Source organism: Aedes aegypti, chromosome 2 (assembly GCF_002204515.2).
Source record: "Aedes aegypti strain LVP_AGWG chromosome 2, AaegL5.0 Primary Assembly, whole genome shotgun sequence".
Taxonomy (NCBI): Eukaryota; Metazoa; Arthropoda; class Insecta; order Diptera; family Culicidae; genus Aedes; species Aedes aegypti.
Window position 1 is genome coordinate 387,054,156 of NC_035108.1, and position 19,434 is coordinate 387,073,589.

Sequence of the window (19,434 nt, forward strand, 5' to 3'; positions counted from 1 at the left end):
GTATCGCAATGCAGCTTTCGACTGTTTGTCTATACCGTTCAACAGAAATGCGTGACAGCTAAACACCACTTCCTAACACTATTTCGCAGACATCGCAACGCGACACGCTTCCCATTAGATCTGTCCGATTAGGGAATGATTTATTACAGGGTGATTTATGGCCTCATCAACCGAACATCGCCAAAGACTGGTCTCTGCCTAGTGAAGTTCTGATCCACTCAAAAAGCTTTACGCAGTGCTAAAATTTTCATGACATCTCGTAAACGATGCCTCCCAAATGGTTCGTCTCTTTCGACTGCAAGCTTATCTCCCGTCAATAGCTCGCCACACAAAGCACCTCTCGAAAGGTTAATTCACTTGGTATTAATCATCAACACTTGAGTGTCCTCCCCTCTTTCAGAGGTCCGAGACATCAAAGTCGAAAATTCCTCACATATTTTTCACCCTCTTCAAGAGGCAAATCTCCGACGCACAGCCATATCTTAGGTACCTATTCTCAGATCGACGCAGTTGGACACCACAACCGTTTGGGTCGACGGATGCCTGAGTCTTCTCGGTCAGGACGCGTGTGGGGCTTCTATGCAAAAACAAGCTTTGTCTCTCTCTCGTTGCTGATCCTCCCCTCGTTAAGTCCACCTACTGATGTGCCGTAAAACCAAAGAAACCGCACTTCCAAGACGATGACGGAGACGACGCACGACGAACAGCGAGAAGCACAAGAATCTTGAAGAAACGGCATTCCGAGGTCAACCGGCCGCCAGCCAACGATCGATTCCTTTGCTTCGCTGTTTTGTCGCGATTCAGGCAAAAGTCGCTGGTTGTGTGCGTTATTTGTTTGTTTGTTTCGCGGAAAGCGCGTAAAGCACTTTGGAACGCACTCCGGACCTGATTTGGGGGGATTTAGGAGCTAAGCAAAACAAGTAAGCCATTTGAGGTCGTTGAAGCAGTTAGTACCCCCTCGTTGGCAATGATTCATCTCGTTTGAAGGTGGCGGCGGCTGTGTGGATGTAGGTGATCTGTCTGGCTTCCGTAAAAAGGTGGATGTTTTTTGCGCAATCTTCAGTGACATTGGTACCAATTTTGCACTTCATTAGAAGCTGGAAGGATTTTGTGAGTATGAACAAGACGTACTTCGGGCTGTTTGATTATTATACAGCTATTTCCTCATGGTGGACAGTAATATTTACTAAAACTTCGAGTCAATGGGAAGTGTTTAAGAATGGTAAGCTTCGCAGTATGATATTATTTGCTTTCAATCTTGCTTTGTAATTTGGTTGAGACTTGATTTATCTACGAAACATAAAAAAAAATAGGTTATAGTTCCCATATACTCTCGAATACTCTAGAATGTAATGTAATGTAACCAGAACTACTGGCATGATGTATGAAAAAAGCTTGAAAAATCTCAACACATGCAAAGCAGACCAAAGCAACATGTAACTTTCGTTTTGCAGTTGTATTGTTGTGTTGCATATAAGAGACTAATGATATTAAACTGTATGAACTCTTGAGTTAAACAAGCTCTCTTGTTTACATAATTACTTCCTTGAATATTGGTCACAAGAATTATGAGCGTAATAAGGACTATTCATTTTATAAAGTGGACACTTTGTTTATGCTATATCTTTTTTATTTTATTTTTGTTTTACGGCTATAGCGGTCATGCGACTCAAAGCTAAAGGGAGTCTATAGAAGCAAATGATGGAAACGAATAGGTGCATAGGCGTCGCAAGGGAGCGACAAAATTGAAAAATTTTAATTAGGTGGTGAAAATTGAGCTTAAATTATAAAACAATTACAATTTTTTGCGGGTAAATAAAACGAAACTCATAAAAAGTAGAAAACATGTTTGAATGAACCGAAAACTGTTAGCACTTGCAAAGATTGATTTTACAAATCTGACCATGGTAGTACAAGATTTGATTCACTATTCAAAAAATAATTTTAAATTTGATTCAGGTTGTTTAACTTTTTAATAAAGTACACGGGAATTAGCATATTCAAAAAGTGGGCTACGACATTCCATTTCACAGTTTTTTTGCATGCAAAAATCGCGCTGATTGCCGATGAGGTGCGCGTCTGTGTATTTTTTTTAATAAGCTAGATTATTTTAAAATATCAATACTTTAATGCTTCCAGTGAACAAATCTGAACTGTCATTTGAAGCACCACACTAAATAACGAACTAGCATGCACCGCCCAGTCGAATAACTTCACGAAAAGTTTTCCTATCTGAAGTGGAACCCACATTCCTTGACATGATGCTTTTAAATGCCTGACGACACTAACCGTACGCCCATAAGCCTCATTTGTGGTTGAGTTGAACCATGATACACATATGTATAAAAAACATTATTAGCTCGTAGATTCAGGCAAGTATAATGACATCTAAGCCAAATGAGAGATTTGAGTTGACTATGCATCGAATCCAAACCTCCAAACAAATTTAGAGATCAGACAACTGTTCGCATTGAAAACTTGATCAACTCGTTACTCCTTTGAGGTGACCAATCGATCAAATTTCCGGATAAGTGGTTCTCTTGAAAATTTGTGGTTTGGTTTCGATGCATCTTCACCTTAAATGAAAGTTCTTGATTTCTCTGGATTCAGTGTGAGTGTTTTTATTCCGCAGAATCACAACTTTTAATGTGGTCTAGTTGGTTGATAGGCCAGTCTAACATACACTGCGTCTTGTTTCTTTAATAGCAAAAACATTGAAAATTTCTTGAGAAATTTGCACTTTAAGCCTGAATTGCTGCTAACAAGTAATTTCTTGGTCTATCTTGATGCATGAGAAATTCCTGCAAGAAATCGATGAAGGAAGCGCTTTTTTTTTTCTGATCGCAGTACGCAGTTGAAAAGAGATGTCAGTTCGAACGGGAGTCGCTGTAGAAAAGTTCTGCAAGGAATCGGCGAGGAATTTCTTTATCGATTTCTGTTCAGCAGTAAATCAGGCTTTAATTTTTTAACCAATCACAAACTAAACCTTTCGATTGATAGATTTGGTTCGAGAAGGCTAATAAAGGACAGCAATATGTCATACAATGAAAGCAACATAAGTTCTTCTATCATAGGTTGCCTGTAAACCGTCTTTCAGTTGTGAATAAATAAACTAATAAAAACATTAAATTTTGCAAAATGCGTCATGGAGATTTCAAAAAAGTCGTACGCTTCGAAATATAATTTACTCTTGATAAGTACATAGTCAATATATACTTTGAATACCAGAACTTATAATCTTCAGATAATTATGATTGTTCAATTGAAAAATGTAGTTCGTGAGTGATCACATGTTTTAATCGGCTCCGTAATGCCTTATAGCACGTGAGCCTGTGTATATTCACTTAATTGTGATAAATGCCTCTAAAATTCACTGATTTTAAATAATTTAAAACATTCAATCAACATAATTATGTATTATTGTACTCAGAAAAGAAACATACGTCCATTAGCGCCTGTAGAATAATGTGCTCAACTCTAAGGAACTGTTGGGAGAGGTTAAGTTGCACACTTTTTGGGCTGATTAAGAAACATATAAAATAATAAGTTGCTTAGCAAAGTTAAAAAGCACAAATTTCTCAAAACGAAAGAAACGAATTTCTTACAAGTAGATTCCAAAACGCAAAGTCTCGTTTTAAGAACTGATTCAATTTACGAACTCCCAATCTAGCTGGTAAATTGAGGTAACTGTGTTAGGATATTTCTATTCATCAAACGAAAGTACAAGACACAATCTCCCGATTCAGCGACATTATGAAATATTCGTTAACCCGCCTACTAACGCCCAGTGATATAAATCAGAAGCTTCGAACGCCCAGTGATCTATTTTAAGATCAGTTACTTTTATGCATACAGTTAAATTTTTAGACAAAATAGATGAATGGTGTCTTTGGCAACACTGTAAAAGAGTCAAATGATCGTTTTTTTATTCAGAATTCTTCCACTAGGGTGTGCTTCACTTATTTCAATTGTTTTGTCAATAGCTCTTGTCGGAATCACCACGCTCGTCTTATGTTACAAATATGCATGGTTCCCCAACTAGAGATATAGTAGAATGGATCTAGAATGGATAGAATGGGGATGGATTTCGGTACTCCAGTGTGAATTCTGAAATTTCAGAAGGGATTCCTGGGCAGATCATGAGAATCCAGTGTAGATCTTGGTAATTCAGTGTGGATTCTTTCATTCCACTTTGGTCCTTGGTATTATATTGTGGATTGCAGATTTCAGTGTCGATCTTGGGATTCCAGTGTGAATTCTAGAATTCCAGTGTGGATCCGGAGTCATTTATGTGTGGATGCTTTGATTCCAGTATGTATCCTAGGATTGCAGTGTGAATCGTAGCATTTAAGTGTGAATATTTGTTTTTCAGTGTGGATCCTTCGATCCAAGTGTAGATGTAGTGTAGATCGTATGATTTCAGTGTAGATTCTGGGACTGTCATGTGGATCGCCGAAATTCTGTGTGGAACTTGGGATTGAAATGTAGATCCTAGGATTCTAATGTGGATCACGCAACTCCAGTGTGAATCCTGGTACAGTCAAACCTCCATAAATCGATATCTAGAGAGACCATTGACTTGTGCAAATAGCGAGTAATGGAAATACTTTGGAAAGCTGTTTGAGGGGACCATGAAATTTTGTTTTTAGTACGGAACATGGAACATCGACTCATGGAGGTTTCACTACGTTTCAGTGTGGATGCTTTGATTACAATGTGAATCCTGGCATGTGGATCGCAGGATTGCAATATGGATCTTGGGATACCAGTGTGAATCCCACACGGGTAGAAATCAGAATCCAAAAACCAAATTATGACTCATGATATTATGATTTCAGAGTGTTTTCAGCTTATGAATATACACCATGATTTGGACTCATGATATCATGAGTCAGATTGCCGAAACGCAACACACGCGTTATGTTTTTGTTGCAGATTGCTCGGGATCATGAATCACATGCCTAAAATCAAGAGCAGCGCATCCGTTTATGATCGACAATATTAAAAAATAAATACTAGAGCGAGGTTCGAACCAAGAACCTTCGGATAGAGCAGTGGTCCTCAGCCTAACTGGTTATACGGGACACTATTTCGCTCTTAAAACGCATCGCGGGCCACAAGCAGTAAATAATATCTTTTTATAAATCTGATCAAAACGACTCGACCAGAGTTTCTGTCGACCAAAAAATTCGCTCAGCATTTCTCTGTAAGTTTTTCTGTGAATTTCAGTTATTGTTCAACTTAACTGGGTTACTTTTGGGGTTGACAGGATACTTCTGGCATATGTATTCATTTTGTGTTCTACAGTTACCGTTTTGATTCAAATTCCGTACACTCTAGATTGTATGGGAAATAATTCACCCGAAAACCTTCAAAATTTGCTACTCCAAAGGCCCCACTTTGTGGCTCCGTTTAAATTATCATTTTCTATAGATATCCATGAAAATTTAGAATTCTCAGCTGTCTTAGATGTGCCTCTGATTGGTAGGTAAGTTCAATTGATGATTTCAGTTTCTTTCTTGTATTTTGAATCAAAGTATCCGGAATAAGAGACAAAGGAGGGAAATCGTCCGGAATAAGAATCATGAAAAAGCCTCAAATTTCGATTAATTTAAAATTATCCAAGTTAAGGAAGTGTCATAATAACCAACCATTCAAAATTTAAGGGTTTCCAAAGAATGATAACACTGACAAATTATACAGAATGATTTGTTTTATATGCTCTATGCTGAGATACTCCACTGAGGGTTTAAGTGTCCGTAATATGAACCGAAACGGAACTAGCGGTTTCAATAATCTTTCCTAATAACACCGATGTAGTTGGGATAATTGTAACACTTGTATAATATTAACATTGACCCTCCATGTCATGAAAATCTTAAATTACAGTAAAACTAAAACTTCGGCATAGTTTTGGAATTAAAATGGAACTACTTGAAAAAATCATTTTCTTTCTTGAACTTTGAAAAACGTTCTACTGGAACGTTGAAAACTTTGGTGGTTTGATGTAACGATGATATGAAGAAAATTTGGGTTTTCGGACAAAATAAGAAATCGTATGAATTCCCCTTAGTTTGTCGATAGTCATTCTTGTGCTCAACACATAAAAACTACAGAAAAACGTTAGCAAAATTTCACAGAAGATAAATTGTTAGCTTCTGAAATCACAACATGCGGGCCGCACTACTCCAATATTGAAAATCACTCCGCGGGCCGCACAAAACCTTGGTGAGGGCCGCATGCGGCCCGCGGGCCGCAATTTGGTGACCACTGGGATAGAGAAACCCGTACCATACCACACTACCACTTTAACATGTTGAAATGTAGGTGATCTAAACGAATGGAATGATGCAATGCACTCCGTTTAGTGTTGTCAGTCTGGATGTTACGTTTATGAGGAATCATGACTATGACTCCAGGAACCATGATTTGTGGTCCTGATATCATGATCTAACCAAATTATGAATTTCATGACTTGTAAATCATGATTTGGGAATCAGATTTTTTCCCGTGCAAAACTACAGTGTGGAATCTGGTATTTCAGTGTGGATCCCTTTATTTAAGTGTGAATCATGGGGTTGTAGTGTTGATCGAATTATTTCATAGTGGATCCTGGGGTTGTGATGCGAATCGTAGGGTGACAGTGTGAATCTTGGTACTCCAGTATCGATCCTTGAATTCCAGTGTGGATCCTTGGATTCTAGTGTGGATAATGTGATTCAAATGTGGGTCATTGTCTTTCAGTGTGGATCTTGAGATTTAAGTGTGGATGCTGAGATTCCTGCCTAGATCGGTATTTGGTATTTTCGTGTGGATTCATTGGAAATCTTAGAATTAAAATACTTCAGTGTGGATCTTGGAGCCACAGAGTGGATTCTGAGATTCCAGCCTGAATTATAGTATTTCAGTGTGAATCCTTCAATAATGGTCTAAATCTTGAGATATCAATATGAATTCTGAGATTCTAGTGTAAATCTTGGGACTTCAGTGTAGATCCCGGATATCCAGAGTAGATCTTTGAATTTCTGTGAGGGTCCAGGTAGTGTTGCAATGGATCTTCTTCGCGAACGATAGTCTACGCGTCTTTGCGATCCAACAATCGTCAACATTCATTTTTCATTTTTGCATCACGAAGAGCATCGCAAAGTTACAAGTTTTGCAATTCATAGACGAGCATGTTCGTAACGGTAATTTTGCTATGATTGACCTCAATTATTCCTGTGTGTATGTATGTATGTTCACCGAAATGAAGCATGCGGAAGCATATTAGCTCACATTCTAGCTAAAGCATTCAATCAGCTTAAATACTCTAGACCACGGGTACTTCATCTACGAGATTTTTGTTCTACATGGAAACCGCGTAGATGAAGTACGTTGTAGATCTGGGGATAGCTGTATGAACATCCGACATTCTGCCATCATTGCTGGTGCGAACACTGTACATACCTCCGTCCCGAAGTTTCGAGAATCACTACAGTCCGTGCAGAAGATCGACCCTGCGGTCACGAACCGGGCCTTAACAGAGCAACCACGCCACGAAGAAACTCAAACGGCATCTAGATAAAACTAATAATAATGAGCCTTGCTCTGGTTCTGCACTCTCATTCGATCGGGTTGCGCGATCCTCCGAGCCTTGGACCCTACCCCGCCTCGATCGTGTAGGTAGGTACGTAGCTGCAGGGATCCCGCTACAAATGAGGCAACAACCAAGCTCAGGCACAGCACAAAGAAAGCCAAACAAAAGCTTCATTGTTGGCTGATACGAGCCGGAGCCGAGTCGAGCAACCGACCGATAGTCGCCATCGTTGTTTTCGGCAGCCTCCGGGAACCGTTTCGAGTTTGGGTGTCTTGCACATCGAAGATCACGTCTACCCGATAGCTATTTTCGACTGGTTTCTCCTTCGCGGCTCCCCGGCCTCGACGACGACCCAATCCCGGAATCTCGGCCCGGTCTTTGTTTTGCATCTTCATGACCAACCGAGCACGGATCCGGACCGCGATCCGCGCACCGCACCGTACCCCTACGAGCGCGAATCGTGCTTAATCATAAAGATTATGTTTCGTGTTGTTTCCCCACGACCGACCATGATCGGCACGATGATGATCAACCAGCACCGATCCGAAGGGTAACAAAAGTTTCGCGCTGAGCCACGGTGGCTTTGGGATTCGCAAACTTTGCACACACGCGAAGGTCCCCGTAAAGCAGAGATGCCAGATAAATTATAGGGATCGGGCGGCGATGGCGACGACGAAGACGAAGACGGCGACCGTGAAGCCCGAGAGTTTCTCCGGGACTATGGCGCTTTTGCTGCGTGCAAAGCTGGATATAGCTCCGAGGAACTTTCGGCTGCGCTTGGCCGCAACTTAGATTGATGATACAAATTGGATCAAACGAGTAGGTACGGTTCCCAGAAAGCAACGAACCCACCAACGGATGGACCATTGTATTCTGCTGTAGGGCTGCGAAGAACTCGGACAATATGATTCTCAAACGATGATGATATCAAACATCATGAGAGGCCCCGGTACGTCACGACAGCCAATCGCTGGGATTTTTTGGACAAAATTCTCGTCCACCTCAAATAGTTGCCGGAGGTTTATGAGTGCGCGCCGTTGTAAAGAATCTAAAATCCGAATTATGCAAACGATTGAAGCAATTTGGAATGCTAATGGGGAACTGGGACTCGATAGGTCGATTGTGGAGATAATAAACATAAATAGGCACCGGTTTGCCGTGGCATTAGAGATGGGCTATAATTAGATGGTGTTTTAGGAAAACGGTTCCGTTACACGAAATTGGTATGGTGGTGACGATGAGCTCCAAATTGACGGGTCATCAAAACGTTTCGAGCAATGTCAGTGAATTTAATAAAGCTCCGTTTCATCATTTTATCAGTATTCTAGATTCAAGACCAATCAAAATCATTGGAGTTCTAAACGGTTTGAAAATAATATAATCAAAGCTGACTAACATTCGAAGAAAAAAAAAACTACTAATGAGGTCGATTAAATACGTATATTTTTTTCTCATGCTACGAGACACTGTGGAGTACTGGACTGGTAATTAAAGCTATGTGTCAATATTAGTCGATATAAATATGAATGAGTTATATTTTAAAATCATGAGGATAATAGTCAAAATGTGAATTGTATGAATCAGGACGCTTCTTCTTCTTCTTTGCATTACGTCGTCACTGAGACAGATCCTGCTTCTTAGCTTAATGTTCTTAAGAGCACTTCCACAGTTATTGACTGAGAGCTTTCTTTGCTACAGTTGCCATTTTTGCATGTGTATATCGTGAGGAAGGTACGATGATACTCTATGCCCAGGAAAGTGAAGAGAATTCCCATTACAAAAAGATCCTGGACCGACCGAGATTCGAAACCACACACCTTCAGCATGGCTTTGCTTTTAGCCGCCGACTCTAACCACTCGGCTAAGGAAGACCCCAGGCAAATTTATTATTTACCATAAATGCATTGCATTATGAATTCAAAACTTTGATACCTTCCAATGATTGCCAATCATTGAGTCTACCCTTCTGCCCAACAACAACGTCACGAATTACACCCGTCTGCGGTTCCAATCAATTACACCATTATTGTCAACAAATCTTACTCCGTCGATTTCTCGAAGTTTCTTCACCACAAGCTCGTATTTGTCCCAATTTCCGAACCAATCGAACGTGATCGATAACACTCTGCTATGCTTGCCCAGACATCCCGAGATCGCTGGCGTTATCAACGCCATCGATTGTATATGCTCCTCTGGAAGATAGTGTGGGCCCAATATGTGTCCAAGAGGTATGCTATGTTTGCGCTCAAACGGGCTGCTGTTTGCTTTTGGTTCTCTACCTTCGGCTATAAGACGAGGAAAGTGACTTTGTTTGCTGATAAAAAAAAATGCTGCGGGTATGTTTGGTTGTTTGCCTACTGATATGGTGTATGTTGGAGGCTACACGCGGGTAACGCAACGAAATCCACGTTCAGTTTTGAGAAGTTTTCCTTCCAGATCTATTTGTACGAGTTTATCGTATCGATTAACCAAATAATTCTGTTTGATTCGATAAAAATCGGACGTGTGTGGTGGGAAAACATAGGTGCGAAGAAAATGTTTACTGAACTTACTTTTGCCTTTGCAAACTTAGAGTTCTTATCTTCCAGGCTAAAAAGGTGCTGAATATTTAGGATTCTGAAAACGGATTCACTTATTATGACTTAGCTAAAACTTTAGCCGTTGGAATTAAAGCGATAAAGGACGATGGTGTCATTCTATTTGTCCTAATGTCAATTATTTTCCGTGGTTCAAAAATATGCCAGCAAGTAGAAATTTTATTTGTTCGTTTTCGAGATTAATGTCAAATCATTATATTTGTAATAGTCATTTGTATCGCATCAACATAAAAGATTCCAATTTATGTGATTGTGGGGATTTTTATGAAGACATCGATCATATTGTATTTCAGTGTCACAAATTCGTTTCTCAAAGAAATAAATTTTTCAACAATATAGTAAATTTGGGTCAACCTATTCCTGTATCTGTACGTGATATACTTGGTACAAAATGGTATTCTATAATGAAACTTTTGTTTCAGTTTATAAATGAGAGCTCATATTTGGTTATGTACTCTATGTGTTTTTTTTACCTTTATTTTCAGATGTCATATTGCATTCGATTCTGGTTCTCTCCCTCACTGATGTCACGTTGGATTTCATTTTGATTCTCTCCCTCACTGGCTTTCGATGACACTCCTAACTTAATGCTGATTGTTATTTTTCAAGATTATGGCTCTGTTATGGTTTACTACCGTGTGAGCCTTTAGTTTTAAGTTTGTTTTATAATGTTTACTGAAAAGATAAAGAGGTTTTGTGCCTCTTTGAGAAAGATTTTCAATGAAAATCACTCAAAGGGGATTTTCCCTCTTTCAAAATTTTAGTAAAAATAAATAAATAAATAAATAAAACTTAAGCCAAATAATTTCCAGCGATGGGAAAATGGCCAGATATCCATACAAGATTTACAGAGTTGACTGAATTCAGTTCGAAGACTGAATTTGAGTTCGACGTGCGATTACCAACTTTGATTCTGAGTTAGCCGAAGCGGGGGAGGGACGTTTCACATAAAGACGTTTCGCATAAGGACATTTCGCATAATTTTATGGGTGGACGTTTCGCATAATGGACGTTTGGCATAAAGAGAATTATATGCCTTCTTTAAAATGCTACCTGTTCTTATATGAAACTGCTTTATGCGAAATGTCCATTATGCCAAACGTCCGTATGCGAAACGTCCTTATGTGAAACGTCTTTATGCAAAATGGGTCACCCCCATTCTGAGTTATCCGAAGCAAGAGCTTCAATAGCAGCCAGAAGTATATTACTTCACCCATTACATTCCATTGAACTTGTGATTGTACTCTATAAGCAGTGTCTACCAAGTGAGTAAAACTAATTTAGCCTTAGCTCATGAGAGTATACATCAACACCAAATTCGTCGACAAATCCATAAGTTGGAACACAGTTATTTGCAAGGAGCAAAACTATTGAGCGCCCATTAAATCGATTCAGTAGTTACGATACTGCGAGCCGAGGCCAGAGACTCGTAGCTACATCACAAGACAATTTGTTCATCCGTAAATGCTATGTCCACACATTCGGGGAAATGTGTAGTGAACATTCTAAAACTTCTTCATCAGAAGAATTAAAGTCCCCATTAGGTAAGCGAATTTCGTCACTTGAAAATCTTTAGATTTTGCAAGGATTTTGTTCAGCCAACTTCACTAACTTCACTCATACTGGACATTAAAACAGTTTTTTTTTTTCCAGCCGGATCGTTCAGCAGATCGAAGAGCCTTCTTGTAAGCATTACGAGCCGACTTGAATGACTCTGATGCAGCTGAACGGCGTCTGTTCCAACTCCTTCTACATTGTTTCCTGAGTCTAGTCAGATCGGAAATCCACCATGGGGTACCTCTTGTAGTCTTCACAGACCGCAGAGGACACGTTTCTTCAAAAGTTCCCATAATGTAGGATTTTTTAGTATCAACAGCATCATACGAATCACTTGAATTTTCAATGGACGGAGAATACCCATAGAATTTGGTCGCAACAAATTCAATAAAGAGTTCCTAATTTGTTGACCGGGGATTCCTGAGTCAGCGCAGTATGCGTATGCGCGGGGCATGGAGCGTGAATTTGCGATTTCATGTTTGCTGAAAGTAGAAAAAACTGGGTACACAAGGTTACCCAGACAGAAGATTCCCTTACGAAAGTAAGGTGGGTGTCTACTCGTTTACAAACATGAAATTCCATGATATTTATAGGTTTCTTCCATGTTTTAAAAAATAATTTCATGTTCAAGAAACACCCTTATTTCAAATAGATAAAAATCCATGACAAAATCGCTTTGATTCAATACTGCTTCAAGCTTCCAGATTTTGTTAAATGAATGTTGGAGCTATTTCAAGGTCAAATCAAAGTTTAAGTTTTATTCAACTGAATCGTATTTGATAAGAAAACATCATCATTCTTATATCGTTTGTTAGACTTTTAATCATCACTGTGAACTGAATGCAATGGGGGAAAAAAAAAATCAGATATTACTCCGAATCGTTCCTCAAGTTAGGATAGATGGATTGATTTCTTTATTTGAGAGATTTGCTACCGGAGTCTAGCTCATCTCTTAAATTTCATCAGGAGTTCTTTTATTGATTATTTCCCACGGAATCCCTTTGAGAATTTTCCTAAGGAATCCATCAGAGAATTTTGTTTAGAATATCTCAAAAACACAACCTGAGTTTTGTCTAATATAACCACAGAAATTAACTCATGCATCATTAGACATTTCTAGAACTCATTCAGATATTTTTCAAGAAAGTTCCATGCTCTCCAGGATTTTATTCAATCGATTATCATAGGACATCGTCCAAGACTTCCGTTTAGAACTTCTTCAAAAATTCAATCAAAAGTTTCTCCAAAGATGCCTCCAGGAATTTCTTTAAAATTGTCTTTCAGAATTTCCTTAAGATTTTAATCAGGATTTTCTCTAAAGATATCTCCAGGAATTCCTCGAAGATTTCTTAAGAATTTTTTACCGTAATTCTTAAGTGTTTCTCAAGGAAGTCTTTAAAGATTTGTTCAAGTATTCTTACAGGAATTTTTCTAGGCATTGCTACAGTCTGCAAAGATTGGTCGTTCCTGTTCTTTATGCTGAAGATTGATCTGAGCTATCCTAACAGTAACCACTAACCAAACTAGGCAGGATTAAGCTTTTAGCAATCACAGCACGAAAAAGACCAGCAGCTAACAGATCGATAACTATTGAAAGTCGCCAAAGGCGAAAAAGCACAGAATACACTGTGTGAAATGCATAATGCGAAACCATAAGGTGGTAATAATTAAATAGCAACATGTTCGTAAGTTCACCCTAATTAAGCCTTAGGCTAGAGACTGAAGAAGGGCAGCCGACTATCTCGGAGAAACACAAGGTCACCATTGCTCCGGCTAGCACAGAAAGGGCACAATACTGTAAAGAGCGCCCTGGTACTCCACAGGCTCCGTTTGCGGTTAGGATTTGTTTAGACCCCCTAACCATTCATTCCTAGGCACGGTACGCATCACACCATAAATTAGTGATCACCTGTGAAGTGGACTTTTACCACCGGAACAAGCAGTCTTTAGTGTTAATTCTTAGCCAATTGAAACAACCGTTACCGACACTACGATCTAGGCTGCTCAGGAAAAGGAGATTTATTTTGATGATTAATTCCTGACGTGACAAAGCAACCGGTAACATGTGCTGTATTTTTAAGATTATTATTCCGAACGCAATCTATCTTTTGCTTCATATTACGGACATTTCGATTTGAATTCCAGACAATTCATGGAAAAGTTTAACCAGTCAAATTATCAAATAAACTCTTTAAAATGTGGGAAAGATATTACAACTAGTTGAGCATTATAAATTTTCACATATTGCTAAGAAAAATGCTTATTGAAACGAGCCTCCAACGAAGAACGGCAAATTTTGATACATTTCAAATAAAATCTTTCCCATGCAATGTAGAGTGTCCCGAATTTCAATCTGTGATCGAAGCATCTTTCAACGCTGAACTTACTTTTGCCTTTGACGAACTCGGAGTTCTTCTCCTCCAGGCGCTTGAGTTGCGCCTCCCGCTCCATCTGGAGCCGTTGCTGCCGATTCCGGTAGGCCTCATAGCCGACTGGTCGTTCCCGGGCGTGGGACGAACTCGCCAGTATACTCAAGACCAGAACCGTGGACAGCAGCCATCCTACGGCCACTATACTTGTGTTGTAACCCTTCATACTGTCCGCATTACTAGCCTCGATCCCGCAGTCCGCAGTCAAGCCCTAGCTGCTTCTGGAACTCATGATTTACTCGATCTCTAGATTCTTATGTATTTATTTTGGGTAAAGTAGCTATTAGCCACGTTTCAGCCACATGAGCAATCACTTCTTGGAATTTGGAGCTTACGCGTCCGTGACGCAATACAGCCTTCTTTCACTGGTAACTTTTTCGCACTTCGACGTTTCGACGAAATATCACGAACTATTTACATATTCTTGTGTTTTGACCGATACTTGTTGAATTCCGCACTTTTTGCCCGTGTACACACAGCCAATCGAGCGCTTTGGGCCACTACAAATGCTAATATAAACAACCGATTGGTCACACCACGCGACTACAGCAATCGCAATCGATCGACGACATCGACGACTCGTTCCCGTTGACCCCCGGGTTCATAACCCACCCGCCAGTTACGGCCTAGCGCCGTATCGCCACTTTCGAAACGTGTCACACGAGCGGTTTTAATTTTTAACGACCTTATTTTACAGCCACACAAGCACGATCACAGGCCAAACACTGATTTCTTATTTAGCATTCGTTGTGTACTTTGCCTCACAACGGAGACATCCGATAATCCACGTTTCAAACTCCAATCAACCGTTCACTCCCACCACGATCCCGAATTCACTCTTGCTATTCCACTATATCTGCGCAGATTTTTTCTTCGTCTACAAATGTTGAGATCACTGTTGATCTATCTGACGTACTCCCCTCAGCAATTCCTTGTTCCGATGGATCTAACGGATCCTGACATCCAAAACAAACGACCAAACTACGCCGCGTATCGCGCGCTTTGGAATTCCGCCGAACTATTCAGGAAAACAAAAGACCCCCGAAGAAAGCTCAAAACGGAAAATCTATACAATCGGATGCTGCTCGGATTATGATCTATTGTGTGCTAGTAAGTAGGAAGGGGAACGCGAGCGAGAAAAACACGGACGCGCCTGCGCACCGTCTTACAGGGAAACTCGTACTAAAGATTAACAAGCGCTAAATGTTTGCGCGAACCCCTGGCCAACCGGGTTTCGATCGCTCTCGCTCTCCGTACCGTTGTGTCGATCGTGCATTTGTATTACTGTAGAGGAATACTGTAGTTTGCTTAAGGCATTCTCGTATCATAAGAAGTATAACACCAATACCTGCGCCGGTGTTAAGTCGGTTTCGAAGAATCTCGGGAGCAGCACACCTTCACACAGGTATGCGGTCGAAAACGACGACGATAGCAACCATGGCGATCCAGTTACGCAGGTGAGATGGAAACAGTGGAGAAGGTTTTGGTTTTGGTTGATACGGTAAGTTCGAAAATATTGCATTCAGTAGGGGTCGAAATGTGAAAATTCAGAGCAATATGATCCAACAACTTTTGAGGAGAGTTTCCAATTTCAGTCAACTGTGTGTAAGTGTCTCCGTTCACGGATTCGCTGCCCTATTTTGGCCCTTCATATATCGATAAGCTGGAATCAGATAAGTAATGAATGTTTACTTTTGTATTCAGTTAAACTGTATGCTGTGTAAAACTGAAGCAAACATGCACGCGCATACGAATCTATGGCAAAAAATTAAAAGACAAAATGTCGAAAGGGGAGAAGGTCGAAGAGAACACAAGGTCGAAAACTATTTTAGCTTTAGCTTAGTTACGGTAAACCAAGGTCGAAAAACTTTTTTTTTTTTAAGAAAGAAACATTTTTGAAGCATAACATTTTTGAAACCTACAATCTGAAGCACTGTTTCAGGAAGAATCAAAAGCTTACTTAACTCAACATCACTTTAGACGCAATCATTTCTGTTTTCCATGACTCAAAATCAGCGTCTCACAAAACCGCTCTATCCGTGGATTGTCTGTATACTCAATTCCACAGAAGAACCAGCATGTTTTGTTGGATGGACGCAATGTGGGGCGGACAGGTGTGGTGAAAACGGTAAGGAGACAGAAAGCAAAAGCACCGTCCAAGTCATAGTGTGTTGGTGTACCTGTGTGTAATAGGATACGAACTGGAAATGGAAAGCACCACACGTTGTAAAAATACCTTTCGGGATTCGGCGTGGTGCGGTGTGTAGTGCAAGGAATATGGGCTGACTCTCTTTGAGTTGGACTGAGCAGAGGCAGCATAAACGGCACGGCACATGCTGACTGACTGGGGGACGGGAGGAGTGGCAAATGGAAAAAGTCGTCGCTGGAGAGTAAGTGGATTTAAGCTCGGTTTGTTGAGATTGTCTGATATTGGGATCAGGGTGATCTGAGAATTGAGCTGATCTTGTAAAGTTTTTTTTTTGTTTTAATTTCATGTAACTCTGAATGTCCCCAGACAACCAAAATATGCGTATAACGAATCCACCTTTTGCGTTATGCGATGCTTATATGTGCAACGTTTCCGTATGAGATGTCGTAAAAAAGTCTTATGAATAATCTATTATGACTTTGTAAATGTTGTTTAGATGTTTTTCTTCATGGTAAAAAAGTATCATCAAAAGTATCAAACAGGGAAAAAGCTAAAATTCTTTATTTTACTTCAATTTTGCTGAAGACCGCAAAGTGTTTCAATGCTTGTTTTTAAATAGAAAATAAAGAAATTCTTAGAGGTGAATTACTTTAGCTTAAATCTATGCAATAAACAATAATAATATACATTCTTTCACAACCTTCTAAACACCAGGCCTGCAATCAAATTGTTGAAATATGCATTAAATTGAATTATTGAGCACAGCAATACCCCCCGTTCGTATGAGACGCACTTCATCGTTTTGAAACATTTTCGTTCGAAGAGAAGAACTTCAGCTTTCGAGCTCGTTTGATTATGAAATTTCTTAGTCTAAGATACCTGTACAGTGATATTCCGTTTTTGGCAACAAAGTTGGAATTTTCAGTTACCAAAAAAGAAGCCATGCCAAAATAGGAACCCATTTTTTTATTTCAACAATGTCATTTGAATATTGTTACATCATCCAATAAATTGGCCAGTTTTTGGAACGTTCCACTGCGTCGTAGATTTCTGTGGAATAAGACTATTCGATGAATCTATTGACCTGTCATGTTAATTACGACAGACGTTCCACACACTGTTTGTTGCTTAAATGTCCTCAATGATGGTTTATATCTGTAAGCTTTATGTAAACTATTTGTGTGCATGGGTTATAATAACAATCGCATAAATAGCCATTATTCAACAACTGGATAATTCTTGAAAACTGTGTTAGAGTTCATAAATGCAATACATTTAATTAAAAACGTAATTAAAAAAAAACATTTTAGATGTTACAAATCTGAATATTTTATTTTAATGAACATAACAAAATCAATCGAACAATTGACTGCAGTCAAAAGGACACAAAAAACAAAAATAGGTGAAATCGGATGATGAATACAAAAAACATTATATTTTTCGAAACAGAATATTTTTTAAGCCTAAAATAGTATTTTGCATAGAAATATGGATGTTAAATTCCTAGAGAAATGATTGCAATACTCAAACTGTGAGCCGCAAGCCGCATGAAGCTTTCATGATTCATACTGCGTCCTGTAATTCCATACAATATACAAATAAGCCTCTTCCAAGGCTTGTTATAACTTAAATTTAAGATATGTTTCAATTGTGTTTTAAAAGCTGAGCCCTTATAATCTTATAAAATAGACGGAAATTCGCAAACCACAATAGTCCGATAGGAACCATCAGGTAATCTGTAAGAATCCACAGGAACACGCTAGGATACTGTACGAGCTCGCAAGATATACTATTCAAAAGTCCGCTAGAAATTTTGAGTTTATCGTTTAGAATTCAAAGATTCCGCTGCAATATTGCTGAAAAATTTTTAAGGTTCCGACGGAACGTCTCAAAATTCTATTAGAACTTTCCAAACTTTTGCTAGAGATCTCCAAATTTACAAGCACTATTCAGAACCTTCATTTTGTTTTTCAAAATTGCTTTAAATAAAATAACACTTCAAATTCACAGTATTTGGCTAGAAATTTGCAACACACCTTAGAAATTTTAGGAGTTATGAACAGGTTTAGGCACAGTATCACCAATAATAAATAATACCTTCATAGAATCACGCAAGAAACCTTCAATGTCTGCTAAGAATACCCACAATGATCAGAAGCCAACTATAAGAAAACATAGGATTCCGTCTCTGGGACTCTTCAGGATCCAGTTACAAAACTCCTAGACCAGCTAGAGATTACCAGTATTTCTCAAGGAATATTTTGATTATTTCATGTGGCCCGTATCCTTGATCAAAAAATTTGATATGTCACGCAGTATACTACAGTCTGAGCACCCATGACGTTTATTGAAGAGGGAACGTAGCTCCGAATAACAGATAGATTACATGCATGACCGTAGTTTCTCCGTGATTTACCGCAGCAATCGAGATTGCTTTGATTGTGCACAAATCGAGAGCTCAAATGTCAAAAGTCAGTAACGGCGTCGGCCACGTCCTTACGGTTATCAGGGAAGCGAAGGAATTAGACCACCATTGTTACTAGAGACCGAAGAATCTTCGGAATCTCCACAGTTGTCTTGGAAAGGATATTGCGTTAGTGGGAAAAGGTAAGGATCTGCGAATCACCAATGGTTGGTGATGAGATTCATAGTAAATTCTTGCCTCATCGGATTCGCGATACAATTCAATAATCATATTATAGCCAAACAAGTGTTTGTCAGCCACCCCCGCAGAAGCAAGCGATGCGATTGAGTGATCAAACACTACTTTAGATCAACATACATACTCATGCAGCTGACAGATTGCTAAAACAATCTCAACCGTTTTCATCGTACGCTCCAATGGGAGAATGTTGCTTTTGTGTTAGTGCTTGTGCTTCGTTCAAACAAGCTATTCCAAATCTGAAGAAATGGATTTTAATAGGTGTATCACCCACCGGCAGACTCAAGTGGGCTGGTGACATAGTGAAAATGCCTGAGAAAAGATGTTGAAACTCTAGTAGACATACATGTAAAATTTCTCGGGGATACGACTGTGATGATTATGTTCTAGGTTATGGCTTTCAGTCTATTATGCTCAAAAACGGATTTTACGTTTTCATCCGACGTTTCGGACACATTTATTGT

The 19,434-nt window shown here is 39.4% G+C and overlaps 1 protein-coding gene across 2 annotated transcripts in view; it reads right to left on the bottom strand.

The window, feature by feature from the left end:
* Nucleotides 1-19,434, bottom strand: part of LOC5564544 (epidermal growth factor receptor) — a 352,159-nt gene that overhangs the window by 78,822 nt on the left and 253,903 nt on the right. Inside the window, exon 1 of one of the 2 annotated variants that reach the window (XM_021846943.1) lies at nt 14,118-15,346. The exons of the other annotated variant lie outside the window; for it this stretch is intronic. Coding sequence (XP_021702635.1) covers nt 14,118-14,325 — 208 coding nt within the window. The 5' untranslated portion in view covers nt 14,326-15,346. Of the gene's footprint in view, nt 1-14,117; nt 15,347-19,434 lie in introns of those variants that run through there. 2 annotated transcript variants of the gene reach the window in all.